We start from the raw sequence: 20,701 nt of genomic DNA, 5'->3' as shown, positions 1-20,701 counted from the left end.
ATCTGTCTTGACCAGAGTGAATAGAGGGGAACCAGTAGATGTGTTGTATTTGGACTTCCAGAAGGTGTTTCACAAGGTACCTTAAAAAGGTTAAGCAATAAGTCTGTCAAGCACACAGGTACAGCAGATAATCAGAAGGGCTTAATCTTGTTTTACATTGCTTCATGTTGAGTAAGCAGTGATGTGGATATGAGCTGTTTTGGGGCAGCAAAATGGATTTTGTTCCTTTTTTGGGAGGGGTGGTGAAATAGCCAGCTTTCTTAATATGTTGAGTATAAGATGTCATGTTGAATTCGTACAGGATGTTGGTTAGGTCTCTTCTGGAGTACTGTATTCAGTTCTGCTTGCCTTGTTATAGGAAGGATATTATTAAACTGGAGAGGGTTCAGAAAAGATTTACCAGGATGTTGCCGGGAATGGAGTGCTTCAGTTTTAAAAATCGACTGGATAAGTTGGGACTTTTTCCACAGGAACATAGGAGGTTGAGGGGTGACTTTATAGAGGTTTATAAAATCGTGAGGGGCATAGATAAAGTGAATAGGAAAGGTTTTTCCCTGAGGTGGGGGAGTTCAAAATTAGGGGTCATATTTTTAAGGCAAGAGGAGAAAGATTTAAAAGGGACATGAAGGGCAACTTTTGTTTTACAGAGTGGTTAGTGTGTGGAATGAATTGTCAGAGGAAATGGTGGATAAAGGTACAGATAGAATGTTTAAAAGACTTCACAGAAGTACATGAATAGGAAAGGTTTGGAGGATATGGGCCAAACGCAGAAAAGTGGGACTAGTTTTGTTTGGAAGCATGTTCATCGTGGACTAGTTGGACCAAAGGGTGTGTTTCCATGTTATATGACTCAGACTATAACATGCATCGCATTGCAAGTCTGATTCACTCCCATAACTTCCTTTACTATAGAATTGTGAAATGAATTTGCAAAGTGATGCTACCAAGGTGTAATAAACATTTTGCAATATGAGATGGCTGCTTCCTGCACATCCCATGAAATGTAACTTGAGTGAGACATAAATATACCGTGTGCCCCGGCAAACTATTTGTGTGTTCTCGACATACAGCCATACACTCGTGCAGGAACAAAAGGCTAAACCTGAACAACAAATGTGCGGCAGCCATCTTCCTTATTCTTGCAACAACAAGCATTTTGAAGGAAGATGAGACTATTTCAAGCTAGGCTACCTCTACAAATTGCAGCTTTGTGCTTTTGACCCACTTTCACTCCAGCAGTTTTTGAAAGCTCTGGTGAATTGCTGCAAGATTCTGTATGGATGTTTTTGGTGACCACAGAAAATAACACTGTCTTGTGCGAATACGGGGACATTACGTGGAGTGATTGCTCTTGTGCAACATAGGCAGTGCGTTCAGAAGATGCATCAGACACGTAAAGGTCTGTTATTCCTTGATGTTTAAATCTGGAGCTGTAAGGTTTAATAGTTGTGTGGTCCTGGAGTCAAAAGCATAGCCATCAAGCTAATCGACAATGTTATTACCAAATTACTAAGAGCAGTATTATGAAATTTATAAAGGAATAGGTTTAAAAATTTAATGAAACTGGTAAAATGTCTTTTATAAATGTATTTATTGCATGATGCAAACATTGTTTTGGACTATAGGCAAGAGATGCCAGAATTCCTTCTGCCTATAACAGTTTACCCAGTTAAGGGCTAGCTTTTTCTAGCAAAAGTTAAATAAAATTAACGGCTTATAGAATTATATGCACAAAAAGCAACTACAACATTTACTATGTGGAGCAATTTAGAACATTGGTATCAAATACTTGACAAGCTCACTTTGTACCCAGTTTCGCCGCCATGCACGTTAGCACATCATGAAAACACATCCTGTATTTGGTCAGGGTACAGAAGAAGAATAACCTTTCCCAAGTGGAATCATATCAGGTAAATGCTTCATTCAGTTTTCCTTCATCAGGTTTGCCATTTACCTAAACATAGATGAATAGATTAATTAGTTGAACAGCACCAGACTTGTCCAAGATTATCTCAACTACATGAGATGCCAAGAGGCAGGAAATACACATTTAGTTTTTGGTAAATGTTGCTAGACTCATCAAAAGTAGTTTAGATCAGAGTGGTGCTGGAAAAGCACAGGTCAGGCAGCATTCGAGGAGCAGGAAAATCAACGTTTTGGGCAAAAGCCCTTCATCAGGAATAGACGCAGGGAACCTCCAGGGTGGAGAGAGAAATGAGTGGCTGGAGAGAAGGTAGCAAAGAGTACAATAGGTGAATGAGGGTGGGGCTGGAGATGATAGGTCAGAGAGGAGGGTGGAGTGGATAGGTGGGAAGGGAGATTGGCGAGTCATAGAGACTTACAGCATGGAAATGTGGGCCAATGGGCTGAGAAGTGGCAGATGGAGTTTATTTCAGATAAATGTGAGGTGCTGCGTTTTGGGAAGTAAATCTTAGCAGGACTTTGGTGAGGTCCTAGGAAGTGTTGCTGAACAGAGAACTTGGAGTGCAGGTTCATAGCTCCTTGAAAGTGGAGTCGCAGGTAGATAGGATAGTGCAGAAGACATTTGGTATGCTTTCTTTTATTGGTCAGAGTATTGAATACAGGAGTTGGGAGGTTATGTTGCGGCTGTACAGGACATTGGTTAGGCCACTGTTAGGAAGGAGACCAGAATTGCACGCAATATTCTATCGGAAAGATGTTGTGAAACTTGAAAGGGTTCAGAAAAGATTTACAAGGATGTTGCCAGGGTTGGAGGATTTGAGCTATAGGGAGAGGCTGTACAGGCTGGGGCTGTTTTCCTGGGGGTGTCGGAGGCTGAAAGGTGATCTTACAGAGATTTACAAAATTATGAGGGGCATGGATAGGGTAAATAGGCAAAGTCTTTTCCCTGGGGACAGGGAGTCCAAAACTAGACGGCATAGGTTTAGGGTGAGAGGGGAAAGATATGAAAAGGACCTAAGGGGCAACTTTTTCTCACAGAGGGTGGTATGGGTATGGAATGAGCTGCCAGAGGAAGTGGTGGAGGTTGGTACAATTGCAACATTTAAAAGGCATTTGGATGGGTATAAATTTATCTCTCCACTCTGGAGGCTCCCTGCCTCTATTCCTGATTAAGGGCTTTTGCCTGAAACGTCGATTTTCCTGCTCCTCTGATGCTGCCTGACCTGATGTGCTTTTCCAGCACCACTCTGATCTAAATTCTGGTTTCCAGCATCTGCAGTCCTCACTTTTGCCTCATCAAAAGTAGTTGTTTTGTAAAATAGAGTAAAACTGAGGTCCAGTAGAGAATACCTAATGTAGCTGCTGACAGGTTCAGGTTTCATCCTTCCTTCTGTCTGCAGTGAGCTGATCACTTCCCAATTCTGTGCCACATAGACTTTTCATTTCAACAAAGCCTGGGATGGAGCATTTCAGTCATGAAGAGAGGCTGGATAAGCTCAGATCCTTCAGAGTAATAAGGTTGAGGAGGGACCTGTAAGAGGTGTATAAGATTGAGGAATGTGGACAGGGTGGATATAAAGCAGCTGTTTCCTTTAGGTGAAGGGTCAGGAACAAGGGGGTGTACTTTAAAAAATGACATGCAGGAGGTTTAGAGGGAATTTGAGGAAAACCATTTTTACCCAGAGGGTGATGAAGTCTGGAATGCAATGCCTGGGAAGGTAGTTGAGGCAGAAACCTAGTCATTTCTTTTCATGTTGCCTGGTAAGCTACTAATGGTATCAAACTGATGGCAGAACACCAGCTCAACTGGAAATGTACAATACTTGCCAATGTTGCCTATATCCCAACAGTGAAGACGAAAAGAAAAAGTAGTCCCATTTGACCTTGATTCACCTAACTAATTGTTAGGTGAATCACATCTAAAGGATGTGCTAGTGTTGGATGGGTCCAGTAGAGGTTTATAAGAATGTTCCCTGGAATGGTGGGCTAGTCATATGCAGACTCTGGGTCTGTACTCAATGGAATTTAAGGATGAGGGAAATCTGATTGAAACTTACACCGTATGGAGTGACCTGGATAGAGGGGACGTGGAGATGATGATTCTACTCGTAGGAGAGAATTATAGCCTCCAAGTGAAGGGACAACCTTCTAGAACTGAGTTGAGGAATTTCTTCAGCCAGACTGTTGAATCTGTGGAGACCACGTCATTGTGTGTATTTGAGAATGAGATATATGGATTCTTATTTGGCATGGGGAGAAGGCAAGAGAATGGAATTGAGAACCACATCAGCTATGATCACATGGCCTAATTCTGCTCTTACATCTTATGGTCTAATTAGCCATCATGCAAACTGAACTGGTAACACAATTCTTAGCTTGACTGGGATTGTTTAGTAGACACTGTCCAATTGCAGAATCACCTCTGTTTTAACCCAAAGTTCTGAAATTTGCAAGCACAACGGTTAGGTCTGAACAGTATGTTGGCTGTTGCAGATAGATAAAACTATTTGATACAACATATATTGTTGTTCCTTTTGAGATCTGTTATTCTTCCCTGACTTGTGCAAGACAAAAACTTCATTATCATTTAATTTTAAATGCTAGAACACTTTTACCAAGAGTCACAGACACAGCGCCAAGGAAAGCAAATGCTCACATACTATGAAGAGGTGTGGGCGGGTGATAGTGAGCAATGAGTGGAAAGGTAGAGAGATAGGAGACAGTAAGTGTTAGAAGACTGAGGTAAATGGGGCAAGGCAAAAGGGAGAGAGACCGTTCTAAGGAGAGAATTCTAGTACATGGGACATCAACAGCTAAAGGCATAGCTGCCTGTACTGGAACAAAGTAAATATATATGAAAGGTTAGAATTGGAAAGGAACAGGGATCTGAGGATTAACAGTTTCTGCAGAGGTAGGTAATTGCTAATGTCTAGCAAAAACTCTAGCACAGCATCCAATAGGTTGCATCTTTGTCTCCACCTGCCCTTGTATGTACAGTTTGCAAGAACTCTATTTCCAGCAATTTTTATGAGAAGGAAGAGGGTGTCTGTACCTTGAAGTTAGTCACAGCATTCCCTGCATGTGTGAGCACATTGATAGGAGTAGCATTGAACACTGAGTAGCAACTCATTCATTCTGCTGAGAGGTTGACATTTCTTCAATCCACTACAATCTGTGTCACAACCTCTTCATTCAAAAATTGGGCATATGAATTTCAGACCTGGTTTAAGTGACCGGGAAGATGTCGATATTTTTTGTGGTAGCCAAAGACAAAGGCTTCAATTTTCCCCAATATTTAATTGAAGGTAATTTTGGATTGTTCACTGACGAATATTGGATAAAGTGTTACAAATCAGGCAGTGAAGGAACTGAAAGTGACAGTGAGAAGGTAGACCTATCATCAGCATACACATGGAATCTGACAGTCTTTGGATGATGCTGCCTAGGCTCGTCATTTTGATGAGAAATAGGAAGAAAGTTACATTTATGTAGTAAATAGTCAGTTATTATTTCTTTACATTCATTTGTACTTGCCTCATAATGTAGAAATGTCGACATATAATATTCTCCTCCAATCAGGAAAGCAAGAACGAAGAAGTGAAAATTTGATTATGAATTAAGAATTTAACATGTTAAGTTTTCCTTTCTGAAGAGACTTCAATCATTTGGACAAGAAAATCTGCAGTTTAGCAAATGGCTTTGTTCTGGTTACATTAACATGCACAAAAGTAGAATGGGCCTTTATGTTGTAGCATTGGATGAAACATCTTCCCCAAGGATCTTAATACCCTGTATACTGACATAACAGTACTGCCTTTTATCCAATATGTTAGATCTGAGCCAAAGTATTTTGACTCTAACAAAATTTATCATAACAAATGTTATACATTTTAGTAAATACTGAGGATGGCTTTTTTTTTCTACAGTTAGTTAGGTTGCATGATAGTCAATGTGATAGTGGTTTGAGCAAGGGATGGTTGGCGAGCGAGATGTTGGATACTGACCTGCACCTTGTTGCTGGGGCAGCTGGGTCTGTAAGGGGTGATTCCTGCAAATACAAGGTAAAACAATAAGACAAAATTGAATTGAGTTGGAATCAATTTCTGCATCAGCTATGAGGAACGACTTTATTCTGATGCCTTAAACCATTTCTATTTGCCACTCTTTACACTTGAAAGTAAATAAATCAGTGCAGTTATTGATGAGATAAGTATCATATAATTAGTGCTACAAAGTATTACATTCAATACTAATAATATTACATAGTTCACTTTTTTTAAAAAAACCCTTTGAAAATTAACTTGAAAAATACCTTGGCTAATTAAATTGTAATTTGGTTCCCATCAGATATTGAAATTGTCACAAGTTTGCTTGCTGGTATCTGCTGATCTGGAATGGCTATCAAGAAGGATGTCAATATGACGACTCTTCCCTCTGATGTCCTCTCACTCTTTTTTTGCAAGAAGTTAACAGTAGAAAACTCAAAGATCAGAAATAGCCAATTGGAGTTTGTACATCCTCCCAGTGTCTGCGTGGGTTTCCTCCCACAATCCAAAGATGTGCAAGTTAGGTGAATTGCCCATAGTGTTCAAGGATGTATAGATTAGGGATAAATGTAGAGTAACAGGGTAGGGAAATGGATTACTCTTTGGAAGGTTGGTGTGGACTTGTTGGGTCTAATGGTCTGTTTCTACACTGTAGGGGTTCTATGATTCACACTTCCCTCAAGTCTTCATTCTTTCACACAGCATCCAAAATACGTGTAAAATTACCACAACTCTTTGCCACTGTCATTTCGCACATTCTCTTTCAGTAGTTACATATTATATTCATTTAAATTTTCTTTGTCTTGAAGTAATATCTTGCATTTATTTTATCTGCACGATTTAATTATTCATGTACATGAATATTTACTCTCTCTTCTGTCTCTCAGCGAGAATAACTCTAGTTTCTCTGAGGTTCCTTGATGGTCTAACTTTGTTTTTCTTTGTAGCCTTTCCAATTTGTATGTCTGTTTTTGATCAGGATAATCAGATTTAACAATGATCCAAAAATATAAAATCTTTAGAGAAACATCTTAAAGCTTTTATTTTACTATTCTTACCACACCCCAACATAAATTTGCTTTTTAAATTTCTTCACCATTTTGGATGTAGTTTCATCTTCAGTGAGCCTCTGGACGAAGCACTGCTGGTGTTTCCTGCTTTCTATTTGTGTTTGGGTTTCCTTGGTGTGGTGATGTCATTTGGTAGCCCACCAACACACTAAAACAGCAGCTAATCAACTTGAAAGACCCTATATAGACCAGCAAAACTAAGGTCATTTACAAAATACCATGCAAGAACTGTAACAAACACTACATTAGACAAATGAGCAGAAAACTAGCCACCAGGATACATAACCCTCTCTCACTAGTATCCTTACATACAGATAAGGAAGGGCACTACTTCGACTGGGACAACACAGCCATCAGAGGACAAGAATTCCTAGAAGCTTGGCATTCCAACTGGAACACCATCAAACACATTGACCTGGATCCCATTTACCATCCTCTGAGAAAAACAGGAAATGACAATACTAACTCAAGGGACCCAAACATATAAATAGAAAGCAGGAAACACCAGCAGCGCTTCATCCGGAGGCTCACTGAAGATGTTATGGAGTATGGTGATAATGTCTGAAAATGAGCCTTCCAGCTCAGCGAGCAAACCTACATCCAGAGCCTCAACCTGAGCTACAAATCTTCTCAAAACTCACTGCTTCACCTATTAGAACATAGAACAGTGCAGCACAGAACAGGCCCTTCAGCCCACGATGTTGCGCCGACCACTGATCCTCATGTATGCACCCTCAAATTTCTGTGACCATATGCATGTCGAGGAGACTCTTAAATGTCCCCAATGACCCTGCCTCCACAACTGCTGCTGGCAATGCATTCCATGCTCTCTCAACTCTGTGTAAAGAACCCGCCTCTGACATCCCCTCTATACTTTCGTCCAACCAGCTTAAAACTATGACCCCTCGTGTTAGTCATTTCTGCCCTGGGAAATAGTCTCTGGCTATCGACTCTGTGTATGCCTCTCATTATCTTGTGTACCTTGTATATATATTGTGGATGATGAAATAAGAAGTTTACATTACGTTCTTTTTATTTCAAGCCAAATGCAACAATTTTTCAGCTATCTATTCTTCAATCAAACCATCCCTCTACAGCATAGCAATGGATAATATGAACCACATTCTGAACTGGATGTGCAACACACAGGGTTATCGTGCTGCCAGGTAGTTAATAAAAGTACTATGATTTTTAAAATTATCTATAATTTTTTTGTGCCATTACAATCAAATCTGCATCATTGGCAGAACATTTAAAATTCAATATTTGTTTATTGTAAAGAAGTAAATCAGAAGTAATAAATGAGTAATATAGAAATACAGAACGAAAAAGGAAGTAATAACCAAAGAGAGTCTGCCCAAATGTGCTAATGAGAAAAATTATGGTACCAGTTCAAAACCTTTTTTGGGTTCTTTGATGTTGTATAAAAGTCAAGCATACATGAATGTGAAACATTTTTCAATACCCCTCAAAGGGAGGTATCATCAATTTCATACCTCTAAACACAAGTATGTGATATTTAAAGTTATTATTACAAAGCCAATTTTCCAGTAGCAAACAAACGCAACTATTTCCAATTCCTCTGATCTCTGCATTAAAGGAAAACAATATCCTGTATTATCTAGCCATCTTGTATCAACTAAAAAAGACTCACTGTTGTGTCTGCATGAGAGGCATGTTGGAGGTGTCACAGTTATCTGAATGGTGAAGGGGTGGCATGATCTCACCAGTTACTGGATTAAACACAGGAAGAGTGGAGAGGGGCCAAGCTGCCTCCCGGTTCTTTGACATGTTCCGAAGTTCCTTGGTTGACTTCTGAATTGAACTATGATGAACCAGCTGGATGCTGAAGAAAAACATGAAATGAGAATATTACGCTGTAAACTTTGAACTACATTAGGTCAGTGTCTTGCTTTTGTAAACTGCTGATTATCTGACTCAGATCAATTCTAAATTCCTGGATTAAATCTGGATCTTTCTCCACAAAGTTTGTTTCTGAATCACATATTAATGAAAGTTTTTTTTTAAAAATGAACTATAAAATCAAATTATACAATGCAAATAACCGTCAGCAACAAGGAACTACCGTTCAATGCATTCGTATGACATTCCTCCTAACCTGGTTATTTTAGGCATTTTTTTTTATTTTAACTACTCAATTTAAAAGGGGTAGAGTTATGCCATTTATGTTTAATATAATCACCATTTCTGGCCTTAACTTCTCTGACTCAAGCCTTTTCTTTCCTGGTCTGTTTCAGACTATGTCAGAGATTCTAGTGGGGCTTGGATTTTAAAGTTACCTATTTAAAATATAACAAAATTGTGATAGAAAATTTATAAGAATAGACAACTTTTAATTACTATTTAAGGGTAAGGACGTACTTAAAAATACTGCAGTGGAGATTCCCAAAACAACACTCATTTTAGGAGGTAATTTACAATTGTGAATGTTAGTTTAATTGACTTTTTATGCCAATGTTTAAATCCATCAAGGTTAGGGATTTTCTGGTTTTCTGTATTTTGAATTTGTGATAATTAGCAGAAGTTAACAGATTAAAATGGACAATTTTTACTTATTAAATTAATATTTGCTATTTTACACCATTTGTGTGGTTACATTACTCACTTTACTGCTGGGTATTTTGTTGCAATGGATTTATTCATTAGTAGTGTCATCAAAAAATTAATTAAAAAATTAAATAGGAGTCTAAATTCAAACCAGCAACATGAATTATGCATCAGTTTAAAAAGGTCACTATTGTGATTACCACTCCTGGTATCTGATTAGATAACTAAATGGTAAAACTTGACACAGCCACATGTCAAATACCCACACTTGAGCATTAGCCCCATCTTCAATTAAATGCAAACTATATTGCCATTAACTGTGGTTGTTTTAATCTAATGACACTGAGCCAGTGAAGTCTAAGTGAATCATGTTTCCAGAGGTGTATTTGAGTTGAAAATTGTGAAAGGTATATAATAGAATGCCAGCCAGAAAAGCATCTCAAAATACTAAACTGTAAACAATGAGGGTTTGAGATATAATGAGGAAAGAATTGATGGTGGAGCTGGAATAATCAAGAGAGCATGGGTTTGGGATCAACGGGGACTCCAAGGCTGCACACAGTCTAGTTCAACTGACAGAGGTTATGGAGGGAGATGGAATTAGTCATGATAGTACAGTTTGCTGTAGGGTCTGAAGATTATGGTTTCTGTCTTTCCAACATTTATAGATGAACCATAATTACTTTCAATCAAAAGTGTAAGATCAATAGTTCTATGGCTGAATGAGTATTCCAGAAGCCTGGACTCCTGATCAGGAAATAACTTCAAATTCTACCACAGCAGTTGGGAATGTCAGTTGAGTTAATTGATTAAATTTGGAATGACTGCTTAACCAATAGATGGATCTTAAAAGCCACTCAGTCGTACTATGGTATTTCACTTTCAGCCATAGAACTATTGATCCTACACTTTTGATTGAAAGTAATTATGGTTCATCTATAAATGTTGGAAAGACAGAAACCATAATCTTCAGTCCCTGCAACAAACTGTACTATCAGGACTAATTCCATCTCCCTCCATAACCTCTGTCAGTTGAACTAGACTGTGTGCAGCCTTGGAGTCCCCGTTGATCCCAAACCCATGCTCTCTTGATTATTCCAGCTCCACCATCAATTCTTTCCTCATTATATCTCAAACCCTCATTGTTTACAGTTTAGTATTTTGAGATGCTTTTCTGGCTGGCATTCTATTATATACCTTTCACAATTTTCAACTCAAATACACTTCTAGAAACATGACACTGAGCCAGTGAAGTCTAAGTGAATCATTAGATTAAAACAACCACAAAGAACTGTGCAGGTATATCGATACAAATAGCAGCTTTCTGTATTATTTCAAACTAGCAGCCAAACAGCACTTGGCAGGAAATATTTAACTGAAATCAAAAACATTATTTGTTTTCAAATAAAAAATTGAACATGCAGAAAACCGGTCACGCAGCAACGAGGAATGGAGAAGGTTGGGTTGGCATTTCAAATCAATGATTTTTAAAGTTTTTTTGTTCAGGTCTCAAACATCTGCAGTAAAAGTTGGATGTCTAATTCATCCTTCACAAATTTGCTTTGATCAAAAGTAATTAACCCAAAACATTTTTCTCTCCAGAGATGCTGCCTGATCTGTCTTACATTTGCCAGTCTTTGTCCTGATAGAACAGTTGTCCTGATTAGATTAGATTCCTAACAGTGTGGAAAAAGTCCACACCGACCCTCCAAAGAGTAACCCACATAGACTCATTTCCCTCTGACTAATGCACCTAACACAATGGGCAATTTAGCATAGCCAATTCACCTGCTGGGCACATCTTTGGACTATGGGAGGAAACCAGAGCACCTGGAGGAAACCCATGCATATATGGAGAAGTGCAAACTCCACACACACAGTTGCCCTAGGCTGGAATCGAACCTGGGTCCCTGGTGCTGTAAGGCAGCAGTACTAACCACTGAGCTACCGTGCTGTCCTGCGTATGTTATTGTGTAGTGGGTTGTTTCAGCTGCAGACAGCTAGACCTGATATGGTCAGCAGTACCTTAAATAATTTGTAATTTCTGTTCAAAGAAGGATCCAGTTATTTTTTAACATCACATCTTCAGTTAAGAGCAATCTGCACTCACGCAGCACAAAACTGTCAAAGTGCATCTGGTGGGAACAGAATTGAACCCCTCCAACTCTTCCTGCCACTTTCAGCATTCCATATTGTCATCTGATCAGAGATGTAATGAGGGCAGGCAGGAGAGAGCTCATGGTGTAGGTGGCCTCTGTGTTACCGTTAAAGAAGCTAGGCATATTAGGGCAGAAAAGGACTGGCTAAAGTCAGTGAGAAATTTAAAAAATCTTACTGTAATAATACTGTATTCTAGACTGAACTCTATTCCAGTAGTACTACTTTCTACAATCCTACTGCAGCAGTCAGTGATTTTTTTAGAATTCCTTCAGAGGAATGTATACCACTGAAGAAAATGAGTGTTAAATGATCTCTAAACTAACAGTTGAGGAAAATAATGCTTTCTACATTAAAAAAGTTATCACTACACCTAGCTTTAGTAGTTACTGAACACTTGAGCTCACTTGCTATGCTACCAAGAGATCGAACTGCAATAACTCTTCAGTATGGTCAACAGTATGAGATGAACCATGAAACGTACAACTCAAATGGACACAGGTATGGAACAGACTCTGAAGCCTACAGTAGCAGGTTATGATCTGATAAAACAAAAAAAGTAAAATTAAAAACAGAAGATGCTCAATTTAAAACATAACAGGAAAGAAGACACTTACTCTGGTGTTTGCATGTCTCTCTTTTGCCTAGGAACAAAACAAAATTAATGAATTAAATAATAGGCATCGATACTTGAAACATCAAAAGATATTTGCTAATGGTGGACCCACTTTTGGCAGATGTTGAGAAGATTATTATTGAATGTACTTGTCAGTATCTGCCTACAAGTATAGGGCCAGAATGACTGCACACACAAACACAATGGGGACACATAAGAAAAGGGACTGATGAAAAGGCTTGATGGAAAATAAACTCGCATGGATGGAGCTGATATATGAATGCGTGCAATGGTCTGGACAGTTTCTGAGCTCTCTACTTCCTTTACTAACCTGTGATACTGTTACTTTTAGTTGGAACTATAAACTAAAACAGAATCCTTTGCCTAATATTAAAAGACCATTGTAAAATAGAAAAGTCGCTCTTTTAAAAAAGAATTGCGCCCCATGTTTGGAGTCTCTGCATATCTGCACTTGGACAGCAGTGTGATTTACTTACACTCCTTCTCGACGACAGAACATGATGTAACCAAGGATAACAAACAGGACCAGAGCAACAGCTATTGGTATCGCCAACGTAATCACAAAATCTGTGTAATAATCCTTGCTTTTCAAGTTGGTAGAAGGTGGTTTATACTCTCCGTCATCAGGCAGAACGCCATCTCCACGAATCACTTCCTTACTGACAGAAGGCATCTTTGACTTGTCGACCTGCCACCAAATTGTAAAAAAAGCTACATTTTTGATTTGCCATTTTGCTTCAAATGTGCTAGATATATATCTCAGTACTTCTATAATTGGCAGTGAAAAATTCTTCCTTCTACAGCATTGATAACCTTCATCTTGGTCAGCACAATGGGTTCAGGATAGTGTTTATTTTCTTCGTACTATTACTTTAGTACCACTTATTTTGCACTGTAAAAATTCCATAGCCATCAGTGCTATTTTGAGCTTTTCTTTCTCTCTGGAGCAGAATTGTTCCAGTTCCAGTACAATCATCAAAATTGTTTTATTTCTTTTTCGGAAATATCAGCCCAGGTGCTCTCAGTTCTGGAAGCTGCACAAAAATATTCAGCAAAGTTAATTCAAAAAAGTTATTTCCCTTTAAAGGTTCCTGAGGATTTTGATAGAAATCACATAACACCAGGTTACAGTCCAACAGGTTTATTTGGAAGCACTAGCTTTTGGAGCGCAGCTCCTTCATCAGGTGATTGTGGAGAATAAGATTGTAAGACAGAATTTATAGCAAAAGTTTCCATGCAGTTTTTGAGCAAAGTAAAATGTAATTCTGCAAGTACAAATTAACTCCACAAACTTATATGTTATGTGTTTGTGAGAGTTGGGAGGGGGGGCGATGTTATGAATGTCTGTGAGAGTGTGTGTATAGCGCAACAGGGTCACCTGTAGTGTGCCCGTCACGTTTCTCCTCTGTATACACAGGATGTGTTCAGATGAGGACTGTTCAGATGAGGAGGAACGTGATGGGCACTTGGAAGTACTCGAGGATGTCCTCATAAGAACAGAGTATGATGCTCAACTCATCGAATGCCAGTTCTGACGTGCCACAGCGAGCAATCGTAATGACCTCAGCAGGAGACAGACACGTGATGCAACTGACAGGGTACCCTTTGTTGTTCAGTACTTCCCAGGAGCTGAAAAACTACACATGTTCTTCGCGGCCTGCAACACATTATCAATAAGGATGAGCACCTCGCCAAGACCTTCCCCACACCTCCACTTCTCACCTTTAAACAGCAGCCAAACCTGAAACAGATGTTCGGGTGACCGTCCTCCAAGGTGGACTTTGGGACAGGCAACATGGAAAGTGATCGAGCAGAGGCTGATATACAAGTTTGGTACCCAATAGGGATGGCCTCAACCAAGACCTTGGGTTCATGACACACTATAGGTGACCCTATTGCACTATACACACACACACACACACACACACACACACACTCTCTCTGACCCTCTCTCACACACACTACACCTATAAGTTTGTGGAGTTAATTTGTAATTGCAGAATTACATTTTACTTTGCTCAAAAACTGCATGAATCCGCGGAAGATTCTGAAAATCTATTTTTTACATTAGAATCAGTCTGACCATTGTGGCACAGACAGCCTCTCAGAGAGCTAACACCTTCAATACCTTATCTGGGCCGATATGACACCAATTGGTAAAGTGCATTTGAGAATGTAACTTTTTAAAAAATGGTTTTGTGATTTACATGAAAGAACTGATACCTACATGGTCATTCTAACAGATGAGAGACTAAACAAACAATTCCAGTCTTTTTCAATACATAATTTCAGTTACATCACACTGGAAACTTTTGCTATAAATTCTGTGTCTTAGTCTCCACAACCACCTGATGAAGGAGCAGTGCTCCGAAAGCTGGTGCTACCAATTAAACCTGTTGGACTGTAACCTGGTGTTGTGTGATTTCTAACTTTGTACACCCCACTCCAACATCAGCATCTCCAAATCATAAAGACTTTTATGCTATTTTCAAAATTCTTCTGTGCTCCGATGCTAGTTCCTGATTCCCGCCAGCAGCAAATATATCACAGCTGTGTCTGTCATCCTTACCGGCTGTACACATTTTCTAATTACATGGATCAAACCTTAATTCTGGGATTTTGCTGAGTCTTATGGCTCAGTACCTTTCCCAAACAATGTGTTTAGCAAATGGCAGTTTCAACTTAGTGGATATTGGATGGGGTTACACAGCATTTGTTACAAATGCATTCCTGAGTCAGACTAAAGATGTCAAAATTTTAACTGAATACATTCCCCAAAATAAAATCAGCTACTGGTTCTTAGTGTCAGTGCCACTTTTGGCTTGATGGTAGCACTCTAAGCTTTGAATTACAAGGTTGTGGGTCAACTTCTGTCTTGTCTCAGATTTCAGCATAATTGACATTCTAATGCAACACTGACAAACTGCTGCTGAATCACAGGCACCAGCTTCAGGCTGAAGGATTAAACCATGACCCTGTCTTCTTCTCTTTGATGGATATAATTAATTCCATAACACTATTTGAAGAAAAGTACCATAGTTTTTCCCATATCCTGGACGATATTTATTTTCATTTTGTTATCACTGAACACATACTAGTCATTCATCTCATTTGTTTGTGGGAAATGGTGGTGTTAAAATAGTTGTCACATGTCATACATTGAAAGTGGCTATGGTTCAAAAATATTCCCTTGGCTGCAGTGCTTTCTCTGCCTTTGTCTATATTTGCATACAGAAGTTGTCAGTGAGCTGGAAGGCTGTTAGCAACTAGGGAACATACACGAATAAGAGTCAGCAGAGCAAAAGATAAATAGAATCATTAGTAATGTTAAGTTTACAGAACTATATATACATGCATTTATCTCCCCGAATATTCATGAGTTTTACCTTTCATTTTTACTTCTTCCAATCTGCTCCCATTAAACATACTCAGCAGTAACACAATTAAACTGTGTCTTTGACATTACACTATATTTTCTGCTAAGAAATCTTCAATTTCAGCTGTTGCTGTTGCTTGTAGCTACAAATGCCAGGAGATCTATTGTTTCATTACACTATCTTCACACATTCACTGTAATTTAGAGTCAGATGTACAGCATGGAAACAGACTGAGAAAGCCTGTAGCCTTACACACATCTGCTACAGAAGGTGCAGGAAAGCACTGGACCACGGAGGGGGGAGGGGAGGCATTTAGATTAGATTACTTGCAGTGTGAAAACAGGCCCTTCGGCCCAACAAGTCCACGCCGAAGCGCAACCCACCCATGCCCCTACATTTACCCCTTCACCTAAGACTACGGGCAATTTAGCATGGCCAATTCGCCTGACCTGCACATCTTTGGACTGTGGGAGGAAACCCACGCAGACACAGGGAGAATGTGCAAACTCCACACAGTTGCCTAAGGTGGGAACTTGAACCTGGATCTCTGGCGCTGTGAGACAGCAGTGCTAACCACTGTGCCACCGTGCCGCCCACAAAGTTCTTCTGTGCTCCAATGCTAGTTCCTGATTCCCGGCAGCAGCAAATATATCACAGCTGTCTCTGTCATCCATACCAGCTGTACACAAATTGTTCAGAAAAATTAAGGACATCTGTTCTTAGTGTCAATGGAACGGTGTAAGTAAGCTGATAGCATTTGTTCACTTGTGGAATGTGGGGCAGTACACACTTCTCACCCGGGGGAGGGGCTGGAAGCTGCATATTTCACAGTTGGATAACTAAATTTCTGGTTTATATCAAAGACTCTTAGCAAAACTCTTACGCAATATGGAAAGAACTGGTAATTTAATAAGTTTAAAATCACACAACACCAGGTTATAGTCCAACAGGTTTAATTGGAAGCATTAGCTTTCAGAGAGCTGCTCCTTCATCAGGTATAAGATTGTAGGACACAGTATTTATAGCAAAAGTTTAGAGTATGATGTAACTGAAATTATACATTGAAAAATACCTTGATAGTTCAAGTCTCTCATCTGTTAGAAAGGCCATGATAGTTTCACTTCTTTCATATGTAAATCACAAAACATTTTTTAAAAAGGTGCATTTTCACATTAACTTTAACAATTGGTGTCAGCCCAGGTGATTGCCCCTTGTGTGCGGTTGTCTGTGCCATAATGTTAAACTGATTCTAATCTAAAAAATGGATTCATGCAGTTTTTGAGCTAAGTACAATGTAACTCTGCAAGTACAAATTCACCCCACAAACATATGTGCGTGTGTGTGTGTGTCTGTCTGTCTGGGGTGAGGGGGTTAATTAATAAGCTGAATGGAATATGCACGTAATAGAACAATCCTGATACATTTTCAAATATACCACACTGAGTAAATTTGAATTTATGAAGCTCAGCTCCCTCATCTTGACTGTTCTGGAATGTGAATGTCTCATTACCCTTACAGGCTAGGAAAACACGAAGGCTGAAACTAACATAGTTACGAAGTTAGAAGATGTTCGTGTGTGTGTGTATATATGTGTGTGTGTGTGAGTGAGTGATGAGTGACTGAGTGAGTGAGAGAGAGAGAAAAAATTCTGTAAATTACATTCACTGGCCTAAGGGTTCAAGGGACAAAAAGAGAGAAAGAGAGAGGGATGGGGGGGGAAGAGATACAGGGCGGAAGCTGGTCGTAAGATTAACACTTTGTGGTCTGATTTGAGCATATACTTGCTTGTCATGGATTGAATGTTTGTGTGTTCTTCCCTGGAGCTCAAGATCCGGGAATGTTATGAATTTAATTTGCATTTTGGGAATCCAAGATTATAAATCAAGAAAAAGCCATTTTGTAGGACAATGATACTGGGCATGTTAGCTAAGTGAGGTTACCTCATGACATTTTCATATAGTTTAGACTAGTCCCTCATTATGATGTACTGTTGAAAGGGAAGGTTATGTAGCCAAAGCAATTGGCCATTTGGCCTGGCTGGATCAAGGTTTCCCACTTTGATGTGCATGTAGCTTAATTATTCAAGCATACTCAGACCTGGCAATGAGTTTCTCTTCCTCTGCAAACTGTTGCTATTTTATTGCTGCTTATCTGATTAAGGACATGTGGTGTTTTTGTAATTTTAATACCAATTTCTGTATAAAGACAACTTGTTTGCAGCAATAGGGGGAGTAGCCTGAGAGCACTCTTAGGGGTCAGAGCTGGTGCTGCTACTCTGCTCATGGTTTTAAAACCTTAGCTCAAGCCTGGCTTGTAGGTATCTATGTTATAGTGCAACATTGACACTGTTGGTAAATAAAGGTAATAATTTAAACTAAACTATCTGTAAGAGTTTTATATTCTAGACCACCACAGAGTATGATCTCCGAGCTGAACCAAGAGAGGTTTCCAGGTAGAGTCCATCAGGGATTCCGAGCCATCTCAAATAGGTACCTTAACAAGACTCATCCAGGCCGACCAAATATTCTAAATTAATCTAGTCCCATTTGCCAGTATTTTGCCCATATTTCTCTCCTTCCCATTCGTGTACCCATTCAGATGCCTTTTAAGTGCTGTAATTATAGCAATATCCACCACATCCTCTGGCAGCTCATTCCATACACGTACCACCCTTTATGTCAGAATGTTGCCCTGTAGGTCCCTTTTATATCTTTCCCCACCACCTTAAACCTCTAGTTCTGGACTCCCGTACCCTGGGGAAAATACCATGTCTATTTACCCTGTCCATGTGTCTCATGATATTATAACCTCTGGAAGCTCACCCCTCCAACTCTCCAAAGAAAGCTGTCCCAGCCTATTCAACCTCTCCCTCCAAGACTGGCAACATCCTTGTAAATCTTTTCTGAATCCTTTCAAATTTCACAATATTTTTCCAATAATAAGGGAGAGCAAAATTGAACGCAGTACTCTAAAAGTGGCCTAACGGATGTCCTTTACAACTGCAACATGACGTCCCTATTCGTATACTTATACTCAATGCACTAACCAATAAAGCTGAAAATGTGTTGCTAAAAAGCGCAGCAGGTCAGGCAGCATCCAAGGAGCAGAAGAATCGACATTTCAGGCATGAGCCCTTCCTCAGGAGCCCTGCTGCGCTTTTCCAGCAACACATTTTCAGCTCTGATCTCCAGCCTTCACTTTTTCCCGCACTAACCAATAAAGGCAAGCGTACCAAATGCCTTCTTCACTACCCTGTTTACCTGTGACTCCACTTTCAAGGAACTATGAACCTGCACTCCAAAGTCTCCTTTTTCTGCAACATTCCCCAGGACCTTACTATTAAGTGTATAAATCCTGTCCTGATTTTTCTCCCAAAATGTAGCACCTCACTTCTATCTAGATTAAACTCCACCTGCCACTCAGCCCATTTGATTAGGCTCCCATTAGACTTTGAGGTAACCTTCTTTGCTGTCCACTGCACCACCAAATTTTGGTGTCATCTGCAAATTTACTAACCATACCTCCTATATCCACACCCAAATCATTTCTATAAATGGCAAAAAGCAGTGGACCCAGACCAATCCTGCTGTAAACTGACATTAATTTTCAAATCCTCTCTGGCCATAGGAGTCCTCTCTGCTGGAGGACTGGAGGAGATTTAATGTGGTGCTATTATTCAAAACGGGTGGTAGGGATAAACCATCAAACTACAGGACAATGAGTCTCACATCTGTGGTAGAGAAACTATTAAAAGAAATCGAGGCACAGAACTAATCTCCAGTTGGAGAGACAAGGATTATTCCAAGATAGCATAACTTTTTTCAGGGGAGAAGAAATTTGTATTTTTTGTTTTAGGCAGATAGGTGTATAGATATAGGTAACAGAGTTGATGTAATTTACATATACTCTAGTAAAGCTTTTGATAAGGTCTCACATGGGAGGCTGGTTCAGAAGATAACAACCCATGAGGTTCAGGGCAATTGGTTTAGTGACAGGAAGGAGAGAGTAATTATCAAAGTTTGTTTTTATGACTGGAACCATGTCCCATGACATACAGTGGCTCAGCAGTTAGTACTGCTGCCTCATAGCATCAGGAACCCAGCTTCAATTCCATCCTCAGGCGAGGCGACTATGTGGAGTTTGCATGGGTTTCCTCTGAGTGCTCCAGTTTCCTCAACAGTCCAAAGATGTGGAGGTTAGTTACACAGAAACATAGAAGATAGGAACAGGAAGCGGCCATTTGGCCCTTTAAGTCTGCTGTGCCATTCATTGAGAGCATGGCTGATCATCCAACTCAATAGCCTATTCCTGCTTTGTCCCCAGAACCTTTGATCCCATTCGTCCCAAGTGCTATATCGAGCTGCTTCTTGAATACATTCAATGTTTCGGGCATCAACTACTTCCTGTGGTAATGAATTCCACAGGCTCACCCACTCTTTGAAGAAATGTTTCCTTATCTCCGTCCTAAATGGCCCATCTCAAGTCCTCAGTCTATGCCCTCTGGTTCTGGACACACCCACCTTCGGGAACATCCTCGCTGTATCTACTCTGTCTAGTCCTGTTAGAATTTTATAAATCTGAGATCCCCCCTCACTCATCTAAACTCCAGTGAAGACAATCCTAACCTGTTTGATCTCTCCTCATACGTCAGTCCCACCATCCCCAGAATCAGCCTGGAAAACCCTCGCTGCACTCCAAGCGCAAGAGCATCCTTCCTCAGGAAAGGAGACCAAAACCACACACAATATTCCAGGTATGGCTTCACCAAGTCCCTGTATAACTGCAACATCACATCCCTGCTCCTGTACTCTAACCCTGTCGCAATGAAGGCCAACATACCATTTGCCTTCTTTACCATTTGCTGCATCTGCATGCCTACCTTCAGCAACTGGTACACAAGGACACCCAGGTCCCACTGCACAG

General features: G+C 39.9%; 1 protein-coding gene across 4 annotated transcripts in view; it reads right to left on the bottom strand.

Moving 5' to 3' along the window:
• Window positions 1-1,572: 1,572 nt before the first annotated feature.
• The window catches only part of sgce (sarcoglycan, epsilon), an 80,312-nt gene continuing 61,183 nt past the window's right edge, over window positions 1,573-20,701 (bottom strand). For 2 of the 4 annotated variants that reach the window (XM_043689930.1, XM_043689933.1), the window contains 6 exons: window positions 12,878-13,089; window positions 12,382-12,408; window positions 8,694-8,885; window positions 5,928-5,971; window positions 5,458-5,492; window positions 1,573-1,954 (listed from right to left, as the gene is read on the bottom strand). In XM_043689930.1, coding sequence (XP_043545865.1) covers window positions 1,907-1,954; window positions 5,458-5,492; window positions 5,928-5,971; window positions 8,694-8,885; window positions 12,382-12,408; window positions 12,878-13,089 — 558 coding nt within the window. In that variant the 3' untranslated portion in view covers window positions 1,573-1,906. The remainder of the gene's footprint in view (window positions 1,955-5,457; window positions 5,493-5,927; window positions 5,972-8,693; window positions 8,886-12,381; window positions 12,409-12,877; window positions 13,090-20,701) is intronic. The other 2 variants (XM_043689931.1, XM_043689932.1) reach the window with 2 other exon arrangements.

Source organism: Chiloscyllium plagiosum, chromosome 5 (genome assembly GCF_004010195.1).
Source record: "Chiloscyllium plagiosum isolate BGI_BamShark_2017 chromosome 5, ASM401019v2, whole genome shotgun sequence".
Lineage (NCBI taxonomy): Eukaryota > Metazoa > Chordata > Chondrichthyes > Orectolobiformes > Hemiscylliidae > Chiloscyllium > Chiloscyllium plagiosum.
The sequence above is the reverse complement of the archived record's forward strand: the minus strand, read 5'-3'. Positions and strand labels throughout refer to the sequence as shown.